The 19636-nt window shown below is 42.2% G+C and overlaps 1 protein-coding gene across 3 annotated transcripts in view; it reads right to left on the bottom strand.

Moving 5' to 3' along the window:
• Positions 1-10253: 10253 nt before the first annotated feature.
• Positions 10254-19636, bottom strand: part of UBE2N (ubiquitin conjugating enzyme E2 N) — a 36791-nt gene continuing 27408 nt past the window's right edge. For all 3 annotated transcript variants that reach the window (XM_073554262.1, XM_073554260.1, XM_073554261.1), the window contains exons 3-4: positions 15976-16116; positions 10254-14161 (exon numbers count right to left, since the gene is read on the bottom strand). In XM_073554262.1, coding sequence (XP_073410363.1) covers positions 14121-14161; positions 15976-16116 — 182 coding nt within the window. In that variant the 3' untranslated portion in view covers positions 10254-14120. The remainder of the gene's footprint in view (positions 14162-15975; positions 16117-19636) is intronic.

Raw genomic sequence — 19636 nt, 5'->3', positions numbered from 1 at the left:
CAGCACCCTTAGTTCCCTCCCTTGTTCACATATAGGGGTGCACTCCTTAGAAGTTTGTTCATAGAATCACCTTATGTGGGAGATGGTATGAAATAATTCTGTTAAATAGGGTAGATAGGTTGTATATATCATATGTTGTGTACTAACCATGGTAGCCTCTCAAGCTCTGTAATCCAACTGATGCGTGGGAGAGGTACCGCCCTTTTGTATCTGTAGGTTTCCTGTTCCTATAGGGCGGATCCCCTCTCTCGTGGTGCTGTCATGGGCTTCCGAAAAATACCGGTACGTAACTTAATACTTTTTTGCCTTTTTTATGGTGTTCACTAAAGGGGTTAACTAGTGGGACAATTTTATAGGTTGGGTCGTTACGGACGCAGCGATACCAAATATGTGTACTTTTATTGTTTAGATTTTGGGGGTTAAAGTGTTGGGAGCGGTCTGTGACTGCTCCTGGCACTTAGTGCTGGGTGTCTGCTGTGAGAATCCGTGTGTGCTGCCGATCGCTATGACGCACTATACCGTCCATTGTGCCAGTTCACATGGACGGTATAGTCCAGTGATAGCGAACCTATGGCATGCGTGATGGGGAGAGGGGAATGATAGGGAGAGGGGAATGATGGGAGTGATGGAGACGGCAATGATGGGGAGAGAATGATGGGAGTGATTGGGAGAGGGGAATGATGGGGGTTATGTGGGAGAGGGGAAAGATGGGGGTGATGGAGAAGGCAATGATGGGGAGAGAATGATGGGAGTGATTGGGAAAGGGGAATGATGGGGGTTATGTGGGAGAGGGGAGTGATGTGGAGAGGGGAATGATGGGGGTGATGGAGAAGGCAATGATGGGGAGAAGGGAATGATGGGAGTGATGGGGAGAGGGGAATGATGGGGGTGATGGAGAAGGCAATGATGGGGAATGGTGGTGATGGGGAGAGGGGAATGATGGGGAAGGCATGATGGGGAGAGGGCCAATGATGGGAGTGATGGGGAGAGGGCCAATGATGGGAGTGATGGGGAGAGGGGAATGATGGGAGTGATGGGGAGATTGAGAAGGCAATGATGGGGAGTGGGGAATGATGGGGGTGATGGAGAAGGCAGTGATGGGGAGAGGGCCAATGATGGGGTGATGGGGAGGAGGAAATCATGGAGGTGGTGGATGGGCAATTTCTACATGAAGGGGATCATGATGGGGCATATTTCTACATGAATGGGATCATGATGGGGCATATTTCTACATGAAGGATATCATGATGGGGCATATTTCTACATGAAGGATATCATGATGGGGCATTTCTACATGAAGGGGATCATGATGGGGCATATTTCTACATGAAGATCATGATGGGGCACATTTCTGCATGAAAGGGATGATGGGGAATATTTCTGCATGAATGGGATCATGATGGGGCAATTTCTACATGAAGGGGATCACGATGGGACATATTTCTGCATGAAGCGGATCACGATGGGGCATATTTCTGCATGAAGGGGATCACGATGGGGCATATTTCTACATGAAGGGGATCACGATGGGGCATATTTCTGCATGAAGGGGATCACGAAGAGCATATTTCTGCATGAAGGGGATCACGAAGAGCATATTTCTGCATGAAGGGGATCACGATGAGGCATATTTCTACATGAAGGGGATCACGATGGGGCATTTCTACATGAAGGGGATCACGATGGGGCATATTTCTGCATGAAGGGGATCACGAAGAGCATATTTCTGCATGAAGGGGAGCACGATGGGGTATATTTCTACATGAAGGGGATCACGATGGGGCATATTTATACATGAAGGGGATCACGAAGAGCATATTTCTGCATGAAGGGGAGCACGATGGGGTATATTTCTACATGAAGGGGATCACGATGGGGCACATTTCTACATGAAGAGGATCACGATGGGGCACATTTCTACATGAAGAGGATCACGATGGGGCATATTTCTACATGAAGGGGATCACGATGGGGCATATTTCTGCATGAAGAGGATCACGATGGGGCATATTTCTGCATGAAGGGGATCACGATGGGGCATATTTCTGCATGAAGGGGATCACTATGGGGCATATTTCTACATGAAGAGGATCACGATGGGGCATATTTCTACATGAAGGGGATCATGATGGGGCATTTGGCACTTTGTCATAAATAATTGGGTTTTTAGGTTGCAGTTTGGGCACTCGGTCTCAGAAAGGTTCGCCATCACTTGTATGGTCCATCAGATGGCAGAGAGGGGGTTAAAAAAAGTCAGCTCAGAACGCAAAAAGTAAGCCCTCACACAGCCCTATATCCCAAAAAATGAAAATGTTATGGGTCTCAGAGACAAATTGATGAGTCAATTTTACTATATAGTGAACATGGTCAATAAAAAAGAAAAAAAAACTATTGTGGCGTTGCACTTTGCAATTTTAACACACTTGTAATTTATTTCCCACTTTCCACCACACTATCTGGTACAATGAATGGTGTCATTCAAAAGTACAACTTGTCCTGCGAAAAACAGGGCCTCAAAAAAGTTATGGCTCTTGGAAGAAGGGAAGGAAAGAATGAAAAATCGCCCAGGGGTGAAGGGGGGTTACTATCCTAAATTTTTAGAGGGGAACTTTAAAAAAAAAAAAAAAAAGCCAAACACTATTACTCCTTAGATGATTCAAATCTGCGATCATTCAATTACTGGTGCTGTAAACTGCAGTAGTCTAGTATTGGTCTATAATATGGACTCTTTATAGTAAAAATCACAATCTCCTTTGAAGCGCGGTCACAGGCTGGGTCCTGGTGGAGCTCCAGGATGGCGGCAGGCATGGCGGTCTACAACAGACTCCCGGATATCATAGCAAACCATCAGCACCTCACAATCATGTTGCAGGGGTGTAGATGGATGCAAGGAAGGGCATGTTCCCATGCTGGTGTGATATTAACTCCTTCTCTACATCCACAGTACATGTACAGCGCTGCAGGAGGTGCAGTCCAGTATATGAGAGCTTCGCAGCAATGCCAACGATTGGTGCTAGCACCGATCGCGAGTGTTTAACCCCTTTGATGCCACTGTCAGTAGGTGCAGCGACATTGACCGGCGTAGCAAAGGGTGGGAGCGCCCTCCCTCTCTGATCAGTACAACGCGATTGCGGTCGATTACAGATCTAAAAGCATTGCAGAGTATTAGATTAGCGATCAGGGCAGGGAAAGTTGATGTCCCATTCGGGGACAAGGTAAAAAAAAAAAAAAGTAAAATTAGATTTTAAAATTATAAAAGAAAGCACAAAATGAAGAAAAAAAAAAGAAAAAATATTTATTCAATAAATACATACGGTATTTACTGTATGTAAAAACAAAAGTAGTACACAGATTTGGAATTGCTGTGTCTGGAATGACCTGACCTATAAAACTGCCCCACTAGTTAACCCCTTCAGTGAACACTGTAAAATAAAAAAAAAAGTGGCAAAAAACTGCTTTTTCATCATACCGCTGATAAAAAAAAAGTGGATTGAAATGTGATCAAAAATTCAAATGTAAATATAAATGGTATAGCTGAAAATGTCATCTTGTCCCACAAAAATCAAGCTGCCATACAGCTCCATCAGTGGAAAAATAAAAGCTATAACTCTCAGAATAAAGTGATGCATTCGTTTTTATTGTATAAAAGCGCCAAAACATTAAAAAAATTATATAAATGCGGTATCGCTGTATTCATACTGACTCAACGAATAAAGCTGTACTATCACTTTTACCACATTGTGAACGGCGTATAAAAAAAAAATCCTAACTTGCTTACTTTTATTCATTCTGCCTCCCAAAATTCAGAATAGAATGCAATCAAAAAATGTTTTTATTGGTACTGTTTTCAAGCACAAAACATCAACTTGTCCCTCATATGACTCTGTCGGCAGAAATATAGAAAAATTATAGCTCTCAAAATTTGTTTGATAGCAGCCAAATTCTGGTATTGCTGTAATCGCACCGACCCGAAGAATACAGTTGTCTAATCACTTATACTGCACAAGGAAAGGTGTGAAAAATATGTTGATTTGTTCATTCTGCCTTCCAAAAATCACAGTGGCTCAGCTCACATTTAGGGTAAGTTCACACTAGGTGTTTTTTCAGCAGTTTTTTCTGCAGCAAAATCTGATTTCTTGGCAGGAAAGAAGCATGTTTTCCTTGTTTTTTCTTGCGCTTCTGGCATGCTAGATTTGTCTCTTGTGCATATGCTGATACAGTTTAGTGTTAAAGGGGTTGTCCGGGCTTTTCACATAATCTCAGTACATACCTGGGCTGCAGAATTATGACAATAAGTAATTTACTTTCTGTCACTAGTTTGCACGGTTTTCTAGATATTCTGAACAGAACGTCCAAAGGGGGGGGGGGGGGGGGGGGTGTTATGGCATTGAAATGAGAACTGGTTGTAACCTTCTACTCTACTCCAAACATGCCCTCTATAGCAACAACCCCACCCTCCATAGCTACAGGCCCTCCCCGTCCACATGAACAAGCCTATCCCTCCTCACACAGTAACAAATCCTCCCCCTCTAGCAGCCTCACTGCAGAGAGCAGAGAACTGCTCCTCCCCCAGACACGTGCTGAACAGGTGATCTATGGAAAGTGAAAGTAGTGAGGAGGGAAAATCGTCCTGTATTCTGGGCCACTCCATGATTACAATACATAACTCATTATCAGTAATTCCTTCCCTCACTGTCCCAGGCTGCTGGCAGCAGTGAGAACAGACTGTGTGATGGCCAGTGATGGGGGTCTGCAGCTTCTAATCTGCACAGGGGATGGCAGTCACTGATGTAATCTGTTGTGTGACAAAGCCTCTGCTGTGTGAATGAGACATCTCTGTGTCACTGATGTCTTCACACCGCAGCAGATTTGGTGCAGTGTATGTGTGAGCACTGTGTTTCTAATGACACAAATACTGATGAGAGCAGCCTGTCCCAGAATACAGGACGATTTTCCTTCACTAGTTTCACTTTCCATAGATCACTGTTCAGCCTGTGTCTGGGGGAGGAGCAGCTGCTCTCTGCACTGAGGCTGCTAGAGGGGGAGGATTTGTTACTATGTGATGAGGGCTTCTTCATGTGGTCGGGGAGGGCCTGTAGCTATTGAGGGTGGGGTTGTTGCTATAGAGGGCATGTTTGGAGTAGAGTAAAATGTTACGACTAGTTCTCATTTCAATGCCATAACACCCCCCCCTTGGATGTTCTGTTCAGAATATCTAGAAAACCATGCAAACTAGTGACAGAAAGTAAATTACTTATTGTCATAATTCTGCAGCCTAGATATGTGTTGAGATTATGTGAAAATCCCAGACAACCCCTTTAAAAAAAAAAAAGTTCTATTCTATATAATCAGGTTTTGTCACAAAAAAAATGAAGCAAAAAGATGATACCTGCGTTTTTGGTACATTTGTTTCACCACCTATTCAAGTCAAATGGGTGGAAATTGCTGAAAAGACACTGAAAGAATTGACATGCTCTATGTCCAAAAAACCACGCAAAGCACAGATAACACTGATGACAAAAAAAAACTGTGCATGAAATTTCATAGGCATTGCTGGTACTGTAAAATGCAGCTGAAAATTAGTATAAAAAAAAATCAGCAAAAATGCCTATTGTGAACGTATCCTGCGCTGTATGCTGAACGCTTACACCGGAGTTTCCAATTTCTGAAATATGTGATTCAGACAGAACCGCCGGCTTAAGATTCCCTATAGTGAGGCAGATGGAGACATTGTGCACGCCGTCTGGCCTATGATCCATCACTGTCCGTCTTTTTAAGCATACATAAAAGCATGGTCGACCACAGTTTTGTGCAACTTTGAAAAGAAGGACACCGCTGAACAAAGGTCTGACAGAGTCCAGAGTAACTCTGCTGCCTCATTATAGTGAATGGATCCCTAGGGCAGGGTTTCCCAACTCCAGTCCTCAAGGCACACCAACAGATCATGTTTTCAGGATTTCCTTAGTATTGCTCAGGTGATAATTGCTTCACCTGTGCAATACAAAGGAAATCCTGAAAACATGATCTGTTGGTGTGCCTTGAGGACTGGAGTTGGGAAACCCTGCCCTAGGGGGTTTCATTTGAATCATGTCATTCGGAGATTTAGTAAGTGCTCAGCGTAGAGCACCGGATAACTGTGATCCCAAATGTTATGTAAAATGTTCCCAACAAAAGCTTCAACTCAATCCACAAAAAAAAAAGCAAGTCCCCACTCAGGTCTGTCATCTGTTAATGGAAATCTAGGGTTCCACGTTACTGGTAGCACAAAGGCTCTGGAAAAGCACTATGGTTTCTCACCCCCCAAAATCCAAATGCACCCCCCTTTCTGAGCCCCCACAGTGTACCTAAACCGCAGTTAGCATCCACGTTTGGCATTCCTTTAGCAATGAGTGCCTGTTAAATTTACGGGATCCATGTCTTCAGAAGCATGAGCTGAGCACAATGTATGGGCACTACAATGTATGAGCACTGCACTGGCAAATTTCATACTGCAACATCCATTGCTGCTTGTTTCTGGAAAACATACAGTACATGGGAGTAAAAATCATCACCGCAAATATAGACGAATTCCTAGAGGGGTGACATTACTAAAATGGGATCACTTTAGGGGAGACTCTACACTTCTGACACTTAAGGGCTCTGTATATGAAGACAAACTATTCTACACTAATTTGCCCTCCAAGAGTCAAATAGCACTGCTTCCCTCCCGAGTCTCTCCATCTGACCGGGATCACACATGCGAGAAACTCGAACGAGTCTTGCATCTTAATACCTGGCACTGCATAAACCTGTGAAGCACCTGAAGGGTTAATAAATTTCTTGAATGTGGTTTTGAGTACTGTCAGGGGTGCAGTTTTTAGAATGGTGTCACTTTTGGGTATTTTCTATCATATAGACCCCTCAAAGTGGCTTCAAATGTGATGTGGTCCCTAAAAAAAAAAATGGTGTTGTAAAAATGAGAAATCGCTGGTCAACTTTTAACCCTTAACTTCCTAACACAAAAAAAAATTTGGGTTCCAAAATTGTGCTGATGTAAAGTAAACATGTGGGAAATGTTACTTAAGTTGTGTGCCGTATCTCTGTGATTTAAGGGCATAAAAATTCAAAATTTGAAAACTGCAAAATTTTCACAATTTTTACCAAATTTCCATTTTTTTTTCGCAAATAAACGCAAGTTATATGAATGAAATTTTACTACTAACATGAAGCACAATATGTCATGAGAAAACATTGTCAGAATCACCGGGATCCATGGAAGCGTTCCAGAGTTATTACCTCATAAAGGGACAGTGGTCAGAATTGTAAAAATTGGCCCGGTCATGAACTTGCAAACCGCCCTTGGGGTTTAAGGAGTTAATGCTATAAAAGTTTGAAAATTGGGAAATTTTCAAAATTTTATTAAAAATTCTGATATTTTCTCAAAGAAGCTCAACCTAAATTTACCACTAATAAAATCAATGTGTCACAAATAAACAATCTCAGAATCACTGGGACACGTTGAGACGTTTGAGTTTTACTTCATAAAGTGACACTGATAAGAATTGTAAAATTTGGCTTGGCCAGGAAGGTGAAAACTGGCTCGAGGGGTGAAGAGGTTAAAGCAGGGTTCCCCAACTCCAGTCCTCAAGGCCAACCAACAGATCATGTTTTCAGGATTTCCTTAGTATTGCTCAGGTGATAATTGCTTCACCTGTCCAATCCAAAGGAAATCCTGAAAACTTGATCTGTTGGTGGGCCTTGAGGACTGGAGTTGGGGAACCCTGGGTTAAAGGATTGTCCGGCCAAAAGCTACAAGTCTGGCACTGGGTGGGGTGATCATGTGACCACGAGTATGTGATTTGCATATTCCCGACCACAATGTGACTAGGTGGGCACATCCTCACTCCAGTGTATTGAGTGAGGTTGCGTCTATCTAGTCAGAATGTGGCTGAGAGTGTGCAAGTTACATACTCGGGGGTCACATGATCACCGCACCCAGCACCGGGGAATCTTCGCAATGTGCAGCACGCGCATTCTGAGGCTTTACAAGTCTGCAGTCACTCTATGTAGCTTTAGACAGGACAAGCCCTTTCACATACTCACTGATCGCTGTCTTCTTCAGTTTTCGGCACCATGTAGCTGCTTTACTAGTGTAAGTCTAAGAGTCAGAACAAGACTCCATAGACTCCCATTGAATTCTTGCTCACACACAAAGCCCTGTATCTATCTAGCAGGTCTGATTTCAGGCCACATGGGCCAAAAGAAAACCGGAGCGGCTTAGGTCAGGAAAGACGCTGATCAGTAAATGTTCACTTACATCCCATTATCTCATTAATTATGGGAAAAAAACTGGTGATGCTTCTCAGCCTGGCGGCTAGTAAGAAGCCCCCCTGCATTTGTAGTGCATAAAATACAGTCACGGTGTAATTACCAGCCCCATCAGTCTCCTCAATTATGTATAGAAGAGGACTAAACATGGGAGTCTTCATACAGAGTATTCACAATTACTACATGTGTATATATATAAAGGCCACATTCGATCTATGTTACATTCTACCAGAGTTTGAGCCCATCACTGGACACAGTATGGGCCCATTCATTACAATGGCATTGGCAGGTGTCATGTGGGTACTTGTAGCAATGTTATTAGCAGTATAGGTGTGAGGTGTGGCGGAGGTGATCCCTGCTCTGTCCAATGCTGTGATGAATGACAGGGGTCAGTGCTTGGGCAGGTACTAACAACCAGAGTGTGTAGTGGGCAGGGCAGAGGGTGGAGCAGGGAGATACTGAGTGTGAAGTGGCTGGGCAGAGGGTGGTGCTAGGACAGATACTATCAGCCAATGACTGTAGCAGGACGGCAGAGGTGGGGCTACCTCTGGCTGTAAGGTTAGATAATAAAGCTGAGGAAGCTGCCTAATCTGGAGAGCAAGATGTAAACAAACTGGGTGGAAGTGAGATTCAGTTGTAACTAAGGCTGGAGTCACACATAGCGACTCACCAGCGATCCTGACAGCGATATCAATGTGTCAGGATCGCTGGTGAATCGCTGTGATCGCTGGTGAGCTGTCAAACAGACCGCTTCACCAGCGATCAGCACAGCAACGCCCAGCGCACTGATGCAGGAAGCTGGTAACTAACGTACACATTGGGTATCCAAGGGACGTGCGTCATTAGATACCCGATGTGTACGTTAGTTACCAGCTCCCTGCATCAGCGCACTGGTAACTAACGTACACATCGGGTATCTAAGGGACGCACGTCCCTTGGATACCCGATGTGTACATTAGTTACCAGCAGATTGCTGGTCTCCCGCCTGTCACACACAGCGATGCATGGTGGCCAGCGGGAGACCAGCGACCAAAAAAGTCCTGGCCTTTCCTGTAGCGATCAGCGATACCGGCAGGGGGGGCCGGTCGCTGATCGCTGTCACACACAGCAATCTCGCTGGTGAGATCGCTGTTGTGTCACAAAAATTGTGACTCAGCAGCGATCTCGATAGCGAGATCGCTATGTGTGACGGGGCCTTAAAGGTAAAAACAAAGTGTATAGGGGTGTTGTATATTACAAGACAGCACAGATTAGCTTAAAATTTGAATTTCAGGGTCAGACAACCTCTTTAATGGTGCTATAAAAGCAATTACAATAAATAAATCTACTATATAATCGTCTTATTCTAACGGAAATCCCGCGGCGCTGATTGGTTGCTGCCTGCCAGGCGCGACCAATCAGGCATTCAAATGACGCACAGCTCCGTCGGGAGATCTGCGGCGCGGGGGGAGAGAGAGACTCTAGAATACCCGATGCATTAGAAGTGGGCCACCATCTAGTAAATCATATCCATGGTTTGTGGATTTAGGGAAAGGATGCTATCGAACAAGTTAACAGAATCTTACACTGCACTCATTCCAATCATACTGTTGACACGAGCTGAGCTGCAGTTCTCGGCAGCTACGTTGAATGGAGTTGTGATGTGATCAGACCTGCACAGATCTAATATTGATAACTTATGTTTAGTAACGAGCAAGCGTGCTCAGATATAAGGTGCTCGAGTCACCGCCGCATGTCTTGCGGATGTTCGATCTGGACGTGTACAACATGTAGGTTTTGGAAGTCAGTAACGTTACAGAACATGTTCCCTTTCATTAAAATGCTGTAGCATGTAAAACAATTGTGTTACAGAGCCAACTTGTGGCCCGATAATCTTTCCTAGCCATAGTATCAAATATGAAACAGCAGTCAAGTCATCACCCCTGGAAGAAATGCAGGACTCAAAACACGTTCTTCCTTTTATTTGCAATGTTATCTTACATTGAGACATGCCATTATAGGAGAGGACCTATTAAACATTCTTAATGAGTCATTACAAAGTGTTACAATAAGTTAAAGAATTAACATACAGAAGTTTAGATGAGGAACTGCACAATTAGAACTTCAAACTATTTCACAGGACACTACTGTAAGAAATAATGAGTTCTGAAAACGTTATTCTTCATGACTGGCTGAAACCATGAACATAATGTGGTCTCGGAGCAGTCAGACGTCACACAAGATATCGACTTGCATGCACAAAACGTATCCAAACAATATCCGACTACTGCCTAAGTTACAAATCTGCATTGTCGTCCATTTACAACTGTGCTGGGTATGCCTCATTTCTATCCAGCAGGAACGTCACTTGGCGGGGTCTGACAGGACATGGTCCACTTCAGCTCAGTGATAGACGGTAGCATTTAGCACAAAACATAATCCGAACTGAATATAGTCTTAAATATAGTGATGAATTTATAACACCACCAAAGACAGGTTCTGACCCAAGGACTGCCGATAGTTGTTGACATCAGTTCTATGGGAGAAGCACCAATGGGTCATGTATTGGGCATACTGGGTAAACTTTAGTGAAAGGCAAGATAAATAGGGTACAGAAAAACAACTGACGTCCGTAATTCAAATGACACTTTGTGATTACATTTCCAGTGACGAGTCCATCAACCCCAGACTGATTGGAAAATCCAGATTGCCCATAAAAGGTTTAGTGCGGCCGTGCAATTAAAAAGAAAACCAAACCAAAAATGACAGTCTATAGGTTAGCCATTCATTTCTGAGATTTCCCACAGAGAGGGGAAGGAACTGCTCAGTTTGGTCTCTTGAGCAGTCCATGCAGCTGCTGCAGAGGTCACTGTGAAATAATGAGCAAAAAGAGAAACTTTCTATTTTACATATTCCATATTATGTGCAGGAGACGGGCACCCTTGTCTCTACAAATTGTTGCAATATTTTACACGATGGAAATGAAATCTTGTGATGCACTCCAGACTTCAGCCAGCCAATAGCTTTACTTAGATATTATTCCTCTGTTATTTTTACAACTGTATTCAAAGTGAAATCATGAGTTATTGCACACATTGTATCCCATGTATAATCTTACGACCCCAGTACAGCCATTTTTCGCTCAAAAGGTAGGTTTAATTTTAGACAACGCCTTTGTTTTTAACTATTGATGTACTCTATTAATAGGTCATCAGAACGACATTGATCAGAGTCCAGAGCACCCACAGATCAGGCAATATTTGCTCCGGTTTGATACAAGTACATTATTTAGTAGCCAAGTACTTTAGTTTATCTCTCAATGGTATGGGTATTCCGCTCCATTTATCACTGCCAAAAAGTGAACATCCCATGCATCCATTGCCCAGCCATCAAACAAGAGTTTTGGTATGTGGACCACATCTTCCACGTGATCTCCTCAGGCTCTACCAGTACTTCCTTTCTAGAGAGACTGTAACAGTACCATTCAGCACACCCACAAGACTTCATGGACATCTTAAAACATTTCTAAGTAGTGGACAACTCTTTCTTAAATACTGTATTCCCCAGTGTAAAAAAAAAAAACCCCAGATACTCACCTGCAACAGCACCATTCCAGCCTAACACTGTTACGGCACACGAGTGATGTGGCCAGTCAGCGGCCACTAATAGGCTGCATTTACTTTGTACAAAACGCGGAGGAAGTGTGAACCGAAGCCTATTAGAGTCTGCGGACTTATGCCACACGTGTGCTGCAGCAAATAGTACGCGAGTGCCGGTGTGAACCAGTGCAGGCATCACTGGAATGGCGTCACTATGATTTTTTTTCTATTTTACACTGGGGAGTACATCACTTAAGACTGGGTTGCCCAAGTAGTGGACAACCCTTTAAATAAAAGTTAACATTGATGTTCCTTTGCCTTTTCTTAATTAATTGCATAAGGGCGTTAACTTCTACAAAGAGGTTTTTGTGGAAGGGCTGAACATATTGCGGGAACACAGACACGAGAATATCCTATGCAAGAGGATGACTGTACTTGTGGTACTCTTTACCGCAGAATATGCATTATGTGCCATGATGAACTCATTTACAGAACCTCTATTAAATGCTGGCCGATACTTCTAATGTCTACAGTCTCAAGACTAACAGTGTGATAGCAGAGGGTCAAACTTTTCCCAGCTTGTATGCATATGCTACACATTTAGAAAATGCACAATTTATGGTCTTTATCTCCCCTTTCGCCATGTAAGAATGCGAGCACTCAGGTAGGGTCACCACGACAGAACCATCTCAATTAGGGCATCTGTAAGATGCATAACAACTAAACGAGCAGCACCCACCAAATAGTGCGGACTGAATGGGAGGAGTGAGGAGGTTTGAACCCTGCCTTATATATTAATGTGTCACTAGGATTACAGACATATTTGTTGAATGACACAGGTGGTTATTAATTCCATGCAAACTGAACAATTTTTACCCCTTGTCTTTTTTACCGATATTTTTGCAGTAAGACAGTAGTATGAACTGTGATGGTCACTGGAATGTAGCATAAAATGATAAGTCTGTGTCTAGCCCCGGTCTATACACCAAATGTGTCTAGACCCCATGGTATTCTTTGTTGAGCCATGTGTCCAGACGCTAAATGCATATATGTGAAGCATGAAAAATAATCACATACCTGGCCGATTACAGACAGTGATGCATGGACTGGCCGCAGGTCTCCGGAATGACCAATGGCAAGTTTGCGGTCTGTACTCGGATCAGAAAACAAGGATGCATGAAACTGGCCTAAGGAAAAGGCCACTACGATTTCTTAGATTTTTGCACCTATATTACCACAGTAAACAAAAAATACAAGTACAAGAGGGTGTTTGGAGCTGGCTTGGAGAATTTGCCATTATGGATGGGATTGGGGACTTGCATTTCTGCAGTACTTTTGTGTTCCCAGTCTAAGGATTCAGAAGCTGAAGTTGCTCTATTACCACATTAACATTTATCTCTTGAACAGACGGCATTTGATTATAAACATGACATTTTGTAATAGCTCCAGATTCGAGGACTATTTCACCATTGTTCATTCATCTGTCCTGCTAACCATCTTTGACACATTTCTGGGAAAGAGAAGACTTCTCTGTATAATGCTTATGAACTTGACAAAAATGAAGAAAAAAACTGTACAAAGGCAAAAGTAGAATAACAAAAAAAATATTTTACTAAAACATAAGATATACAGATTTTTCAAGACAAGCCATACAAAATGGTCACAAGCTTTGGAAGGTTTAACACTCAAAAGAAAGGAGGTTAGTGAAGATAAGGCCGAGATCATAATGGCCTCCTGATTTTGCCATTGCTTCTTCAATCAAGCTTGTCTGCCTACTGTGTCTAGAATAGTCTACATCGGAAACACACAAGGTTCAGGTTAGCTGCATTCACAGAACAAAACTAGGAGGACAATAAAAAGGGAGGTGGCCAGTAATTAAAAAGAGAGAAAAAAAAAATCAAGATGCAACTAACCTAAATCATCTCCATTTACAGGCCCTAAACTGAACTCACAATGCCAAAATGGAGAGATACGGAGGTAGCGCCACCTCTTCTGAACATGCTAACGATAATCTACTGCCTCTGCTCATGCGGTACAACAGTGAATTAGGACAAGACATGAGATTTGCTACTGTGCATTTAATCACCAAAGACCGACCATGTCTGGGCTTTTTTTTTATTCTGTATTTTGTTTATTTTTTTTTTAAGACTGTGTCCATTAAATGCAAACAAAAAAAAAGGAAGAAGTCTTGGCAGAACAGAAGATTTGATGCACACTTGGGAGATCGAGAAGAACTTAAAGATTATTTGTGGCGTATAGCCTAGTCCACGCTCTGGCTGCAAAGAACAAAGAGAAAAATAGGTGGACGATTAGTTGCAATTTCACATAAGGTCTAATGCACTCGGCATAAAACATCACAGTATAACGCATCGGTTATGGGTGGTGTAAGAATACTGGAATAAGTAAAGGCAATAAAATGTTTTCAACAACTGGCAAAATCACAGTTATCACAATGCTATCAATTCACATAGATACCTCTCAGTATATACTACAAGGGGATCTCCTGTCTCTTAAGAAGTTATAACAATAAAGCAGCAATAGATCATAACAGCCATGCTTTTTCTAGGGTTTTCCAGGAGTTTATACTTCTTTAGAACATTATGAACGTTGATATACTTGGAAAGATTCATAAATGACTCCCAGGTTTGTTGGTTATGTACCCCACCTAATCCTCCTGGAATGTGCCACTTATTTTCATTTGAAGTTTCTGGATTTAGAGGCATGTTTCCAGAAGCTATAACTCCTAGAGTGCCATATGAATAAATACCTAATGGACATGTCCTCATCACTGATGTCACAAACTTGGGAGGCTCAAAGTGCTGTTTCTTATTGCAGACGCATGGTACATATACTAAGCACTATGAAAAACAGGTGGGCCTGTCATATGTGACATCAGTGCTGACAACATGCACAATGAAAACGAGCAGGCCCCGATCATGTACTTCATGTGATCCAGAAAGTCAGCAGAATAGGACAGGTCCAATCTGTTGACCACGCTTGAGAACAGCAAATCCGCATGTCAACTTACAACAAAACATATTACATACTTTACATGTTAGATCAGACCTAGGTAAACTGTGATCCATGGAGCATCAATCCATATTACAGATCGGAGCAGCTTATTGGGGGAACAGGGCTATGTGTGTAGTGTTTTGCTTTTTTGTCACTCAATACTTGTGGGTGCATCATACTGAATAGGAACTGTGGAGGTGAACACTGTGTGGGAGGATCTATACTAGTATCCTACTGTGAGGGAGTTTGTGGGACCATCATACAGTCTGAGGAACTGTTGATCAAGGTACATCTATACTTGGGCTGAATAATAGGAGCAATTTGATTTATAAACTTTATAAAAAGCAGCGAGTTACTGCAGTGAGACATAACAGACATCTCTGATCATACTGCAGAGCAATTCTAAGTAGCTGTGCACACAAAAGACATAAGTGTGATTATTGATAACTTTGAAATTTCATTTTCTTGCAGTCTGTGTCATAAGAGGCAGCACAGCTGTGTTTAGCTCTGTCACATTACAAACTCTTCCCTATCAGCTCTCCTCCTCTCATAGCACTATCACCTCTGCTGTACTGCTCCTATCCCCATATTGTCTGTTTGGGGAGGAGAGCTGATAAGTGTAATCGTTCTGCAGCGAGATTGGTTAGCTTCGCACAGAGGGAAAAAGGGCAAAAGTGAAAACTCTGATGACACCCACATGCACATCACGGAAATTAGCTAACAAATACTTTGATTACTAATATCTTTGCAACGAAAAGGTGAAGAAAAAAAAAGTTTTATTCTGCTCTGCAGTCACTATTACATCATGTGTCCAGTTCAACATGAAAAATTTGGTGAAAGGTCCTCTTTAATCTTCTGATTGGGTTAAAAAGTGTCACTGATCATGTCAAAATAGGAATAGATTTACAAGGCACTCTAATCAGGGCGAACTTGGTGCATTATCAAACAATTTTATTGTCTTTAGTGTGAAAGGAGTGGTCAATATCATGCATGCTATGCAGTGGAGTATTGTATGTGTTACATGACTGGCTGTGTACGCGGTGTCAGACTATATTGTGTTACAAGTAAACAACAATACCTGTTTCTATGGCTTGGGCTTCATTCGTCTTCCACTGCTCAGCTACATCATTTGCTAATGGATCGTCAGGGTTGGGTGCGCTTAACAAAGCCTGAATTGATAGAAGCACTGTACGGATCTGCAGAGCTGGAGACCATTTATCTGCACACAGAGGAGGTGGAAAGGGCATCAACACTGTTCAGTGTCTTATCCAAACACGTGGCAATTCAATGTGACAAACACTTTTTACTAAACAGTTTTACAGTAGAAAAATAGAGACAGAGAGGAAAAACATTGACATTCAATGAAGACAGCACATGACTGGCACCAGTATGATTTCAGCAGTCATCCAGGGGTTCAAGTTACATTCAGGAATTTCTTACATGTCTTGTTTATTTTTGCTAAGAACCTGAAATGTGCATACCGATCAAATGTGAAGAAACCTACTGTTCAGTCACATGCCATCAGCATACAGTGCTATGGAAAGTGATCTGCACCATATTGCCTCCCCCCTGATACACAGTGTTCACATTAAATGTTTCCGGATCTCGGAGCAAATGTAGTATCTGACAAAAACACGATGGTTGCTGAATATCAGCAAGTTAGCTAAAGATTTCCCACTTTATGTGCTCCTCTTACCTATGATGAGCTGATCGGAGTAAAGGGAAAAGCTTTCCATTCTTCTTATAGGAACAGCAAATTGAGGAGTGCCAGGAGCCAAATTACCAGCAGCCAAAGCTGCCTCCGTCCTGACAGTAGGTGAAGCTCTGGAGTAGTAACCCATAACCCCAGTGTAGGCCAGGAGTACCCTTTTGGCACACACTAATGGTCCATTCAGACAAGCCGGTAATCAGTAAATGAGAGTTGGTAAGAACTCTTGTTCCCAATTATTTGCCAATATAAACAAACTGCCGGTAGCCAGAAATTTGAGCTAAACACCGCTCAGGCGATTGGAAAGTTTATGCCGATGTAAAAATCATCACTCTCGTTAGCACATCACCCTGTATTTATAGGATGTGCTGACGAGGACAGGGGCAGACCAGTGGCTAAGTGGTCAGCACTTTACAGTGCTCACAAAGTTCTTGTTCGTTGGGTAATTGGCTATTATTTTCTTGCCAACCGAACTCAGCTTTTTTTTTTTTTTTTTTTTTTTTAACTGTTTGGCCAATCTCGCCAGACCCAACATCCAGGGGTTCGCCCACCTCTACTAATTAGATCTAGCATCCTTAACACATGGTTGATTGCAGCACTATATTGCCCACTGATCAGCAGTGACTACTCAGGAGTGGCCACAAATAGTCTAAAGACTAGGAGTGTGCTGTGTATCATCTCCAGCATTTGGATTGATTATTGAACAGGGAAAATTCCTTCGGTGCTGTATGTAGTGTAGTGGTGTAGTTTCTTGAAGCAAGTTTAAAGAGTTTTTCAAACATTTTTCCAGGATTTTTTTATCCTGCAGTCTTTTTTGGTACCTTTTGATTGGATGTCTAGTTTGGACTGATTTCCATCAAGAGTCACGCCAAAAGAAGTGAAGAGCAGTTTCTTTTCTCACATATGGCATTTTTTAAAAGCATTATGTGACCAGCAAGACGTATAAAGATTCTTTTGAGTGTTTTGGCAGCACATTTTCTGGCATTTCTAGGAGGAGAGACGCTTAAAACCGCCGGAAAGAGACAACGTGTGTAAATTATAGTATGCAGATAGCCATTGATCTAAAAACATAATATCTCCTGTGGTGGCGTGCAACTTACACCGCTTTTGGTAACAAAATAAAAATGGTTTTCAATCAAACCGTAGTTGCGACTTTTCTTTCCACAGTTGATTAGTTGTGAAAAATGTGTGTTGGGTTCGACTTATCATTAATTACAACACAAAATGCCACAAATTCTAGCACAAATATATGCTAGCTCATATAATTTGTAGAATTCAATTGCTTAAAAAAAACACCTTTTAACCCCTTGCCTCTGCAGTCCATTTCCGCTTCTACATTTGCATTTTTCCCCTCTATTTTTCCGAAGAGTCAGCACTTATTATTCTGTCGACCTACCCGCCACACAAGTGTTTACTGTTTTGCGGGATGATTTGTAGTTTTGAATGACACCATCCATTTTATCAGTGTATTGAAAAACGGGGAAAAAAAAATTCAAAATGGGATGAAATACTGAAGAAATTAAATGTTGCCAATTTTTTTTTTTGCCTATTTTTTATAGTATTCATTGTACGGTAAAAATGACCTGGAAATATGATTTTCCAAGTCTGTATTAAGTCAAGTTTATTTAAAAAAAAAAAAAGATTTGTGCTGCAGATTTCCGAGACCCATAACATTTTATTTTTCCATTGATAGAGCTGTGTGAGGGCTTGATTCTGTGTGGCGTGCTAATGGTTTTATTGAGTCCAATAAATGGGGTACTTTTTCTATATGGCCTTTTTTGTACAGGTTTTTTAATTTAATATTTTGAAAGACTATACTACTACATAAATGGCTATACAAAATTAAAGAAAGAAAAGGGGGGCGATTTGAATTTTTACACACTTTTTTTTTTTTACTTAAAAGGGAATTTGTCACCATGAAAATACCATCCAAACTACAAGCACCATGTTATAGTGCAGAGGGAGATAAGTCTTTCGATATATATGGGATTTCTGGTCCAGTGGGCAGTCCTATCAGTGACTGCCAGCTGTACATACTGAGAAAGCTGTCAGTCACTGATAGGACCGCCCACTGGACAAAAAAAAATCTCAAAGAAGAGAGGATTAAATGATAACACGGGTTATACTGAATCCTTTCTCAGACAGCTACCTTATATACTGTTACACTTAGCTCCCCTTGCTCTATAACATGAGGCCTGCAGATTAGATGGCATTTTCATGCTAACAGATTCGCTTTAAAGGGAATCGTCAGCACAAAATGACTGTTCAAACCAAGTACTGCCGCTCAGTGCTCCATAGCGGGGACAATCATTTAAATACTCTTTAGCACTTGCTTGTTTTCCCTCAATTGCCACCGCCTCTGATTGACAGCTCTGGTTCACAGAGCCAGAAAAGGGTGGAAATAGATGGAAACCAAGCAAATAGGAGGGTGTATGTAAATGATTGGCCCAGCCATGGAGCAGCGAGCAGCTGTACTTGGCTACAACAGCCTTCTGTGCCGACAGAGTCCATTTAATTTTGTAGCTTCCTCAGGGTATTTGAACCTGCGACTGTCTGATCACTTTTACCATAAACTGCATTACCCAGTATATCTCGTCACAGCATCTCGGTCTCTTATGAAGCTTAGCCTTCGCCTATGCTACATAGATGTACTAATATGGCAGTCTTGAGGACCTTCAGCACGCCCCCAGCTGACATGGTATCGCAGGAAAAACTGATGGCAGAGGCATCTAAAAGGTTAACATCATAGATAAAAGCTCAGCCCTGACCACTGCTGTCAAGACAGATGCTGGTTACCCAGTTTGGAAAGAGCTCTGTTCCTGAACCTCCTCCACACACCCGAGCACTGATGTACATGTACATTATTTTGCACTAAGCTGTTAATACATTTGGCACATTTCACTGTAACTTTACAACTTAAAATCACTGGCAAACTATGAAAAATTATCTAACCTCTCCCTCTCAGGCTCACTATGCCCAGTCTTATCGTGCTTCTCCGTGACACCTTCTTTTATCTAAACTTGTTTTTGAT

This window comes from Dendrobates tinctorius, unplaced genomic scaffold, assembly GCF_039654945.1.
Source record: "Dendrobates tinctorius isolate UK_male_01 unplaced genomic scaffold, ASM3965494v1 ptg000209l, whole genome shotgun sequence".
Classification (NCBI taxonomy): Eukaryota; Metazoa; Chordata; class Amphibia; order Anura; family Dendrobatidae; genus Dendrobates; species Dendrobates tinctorius.
The sequence above is the reverse complement of the archived record's forward strand: the minus strand, read 5'-3'. Positions and strand labels throughout refer to the sequence as shown.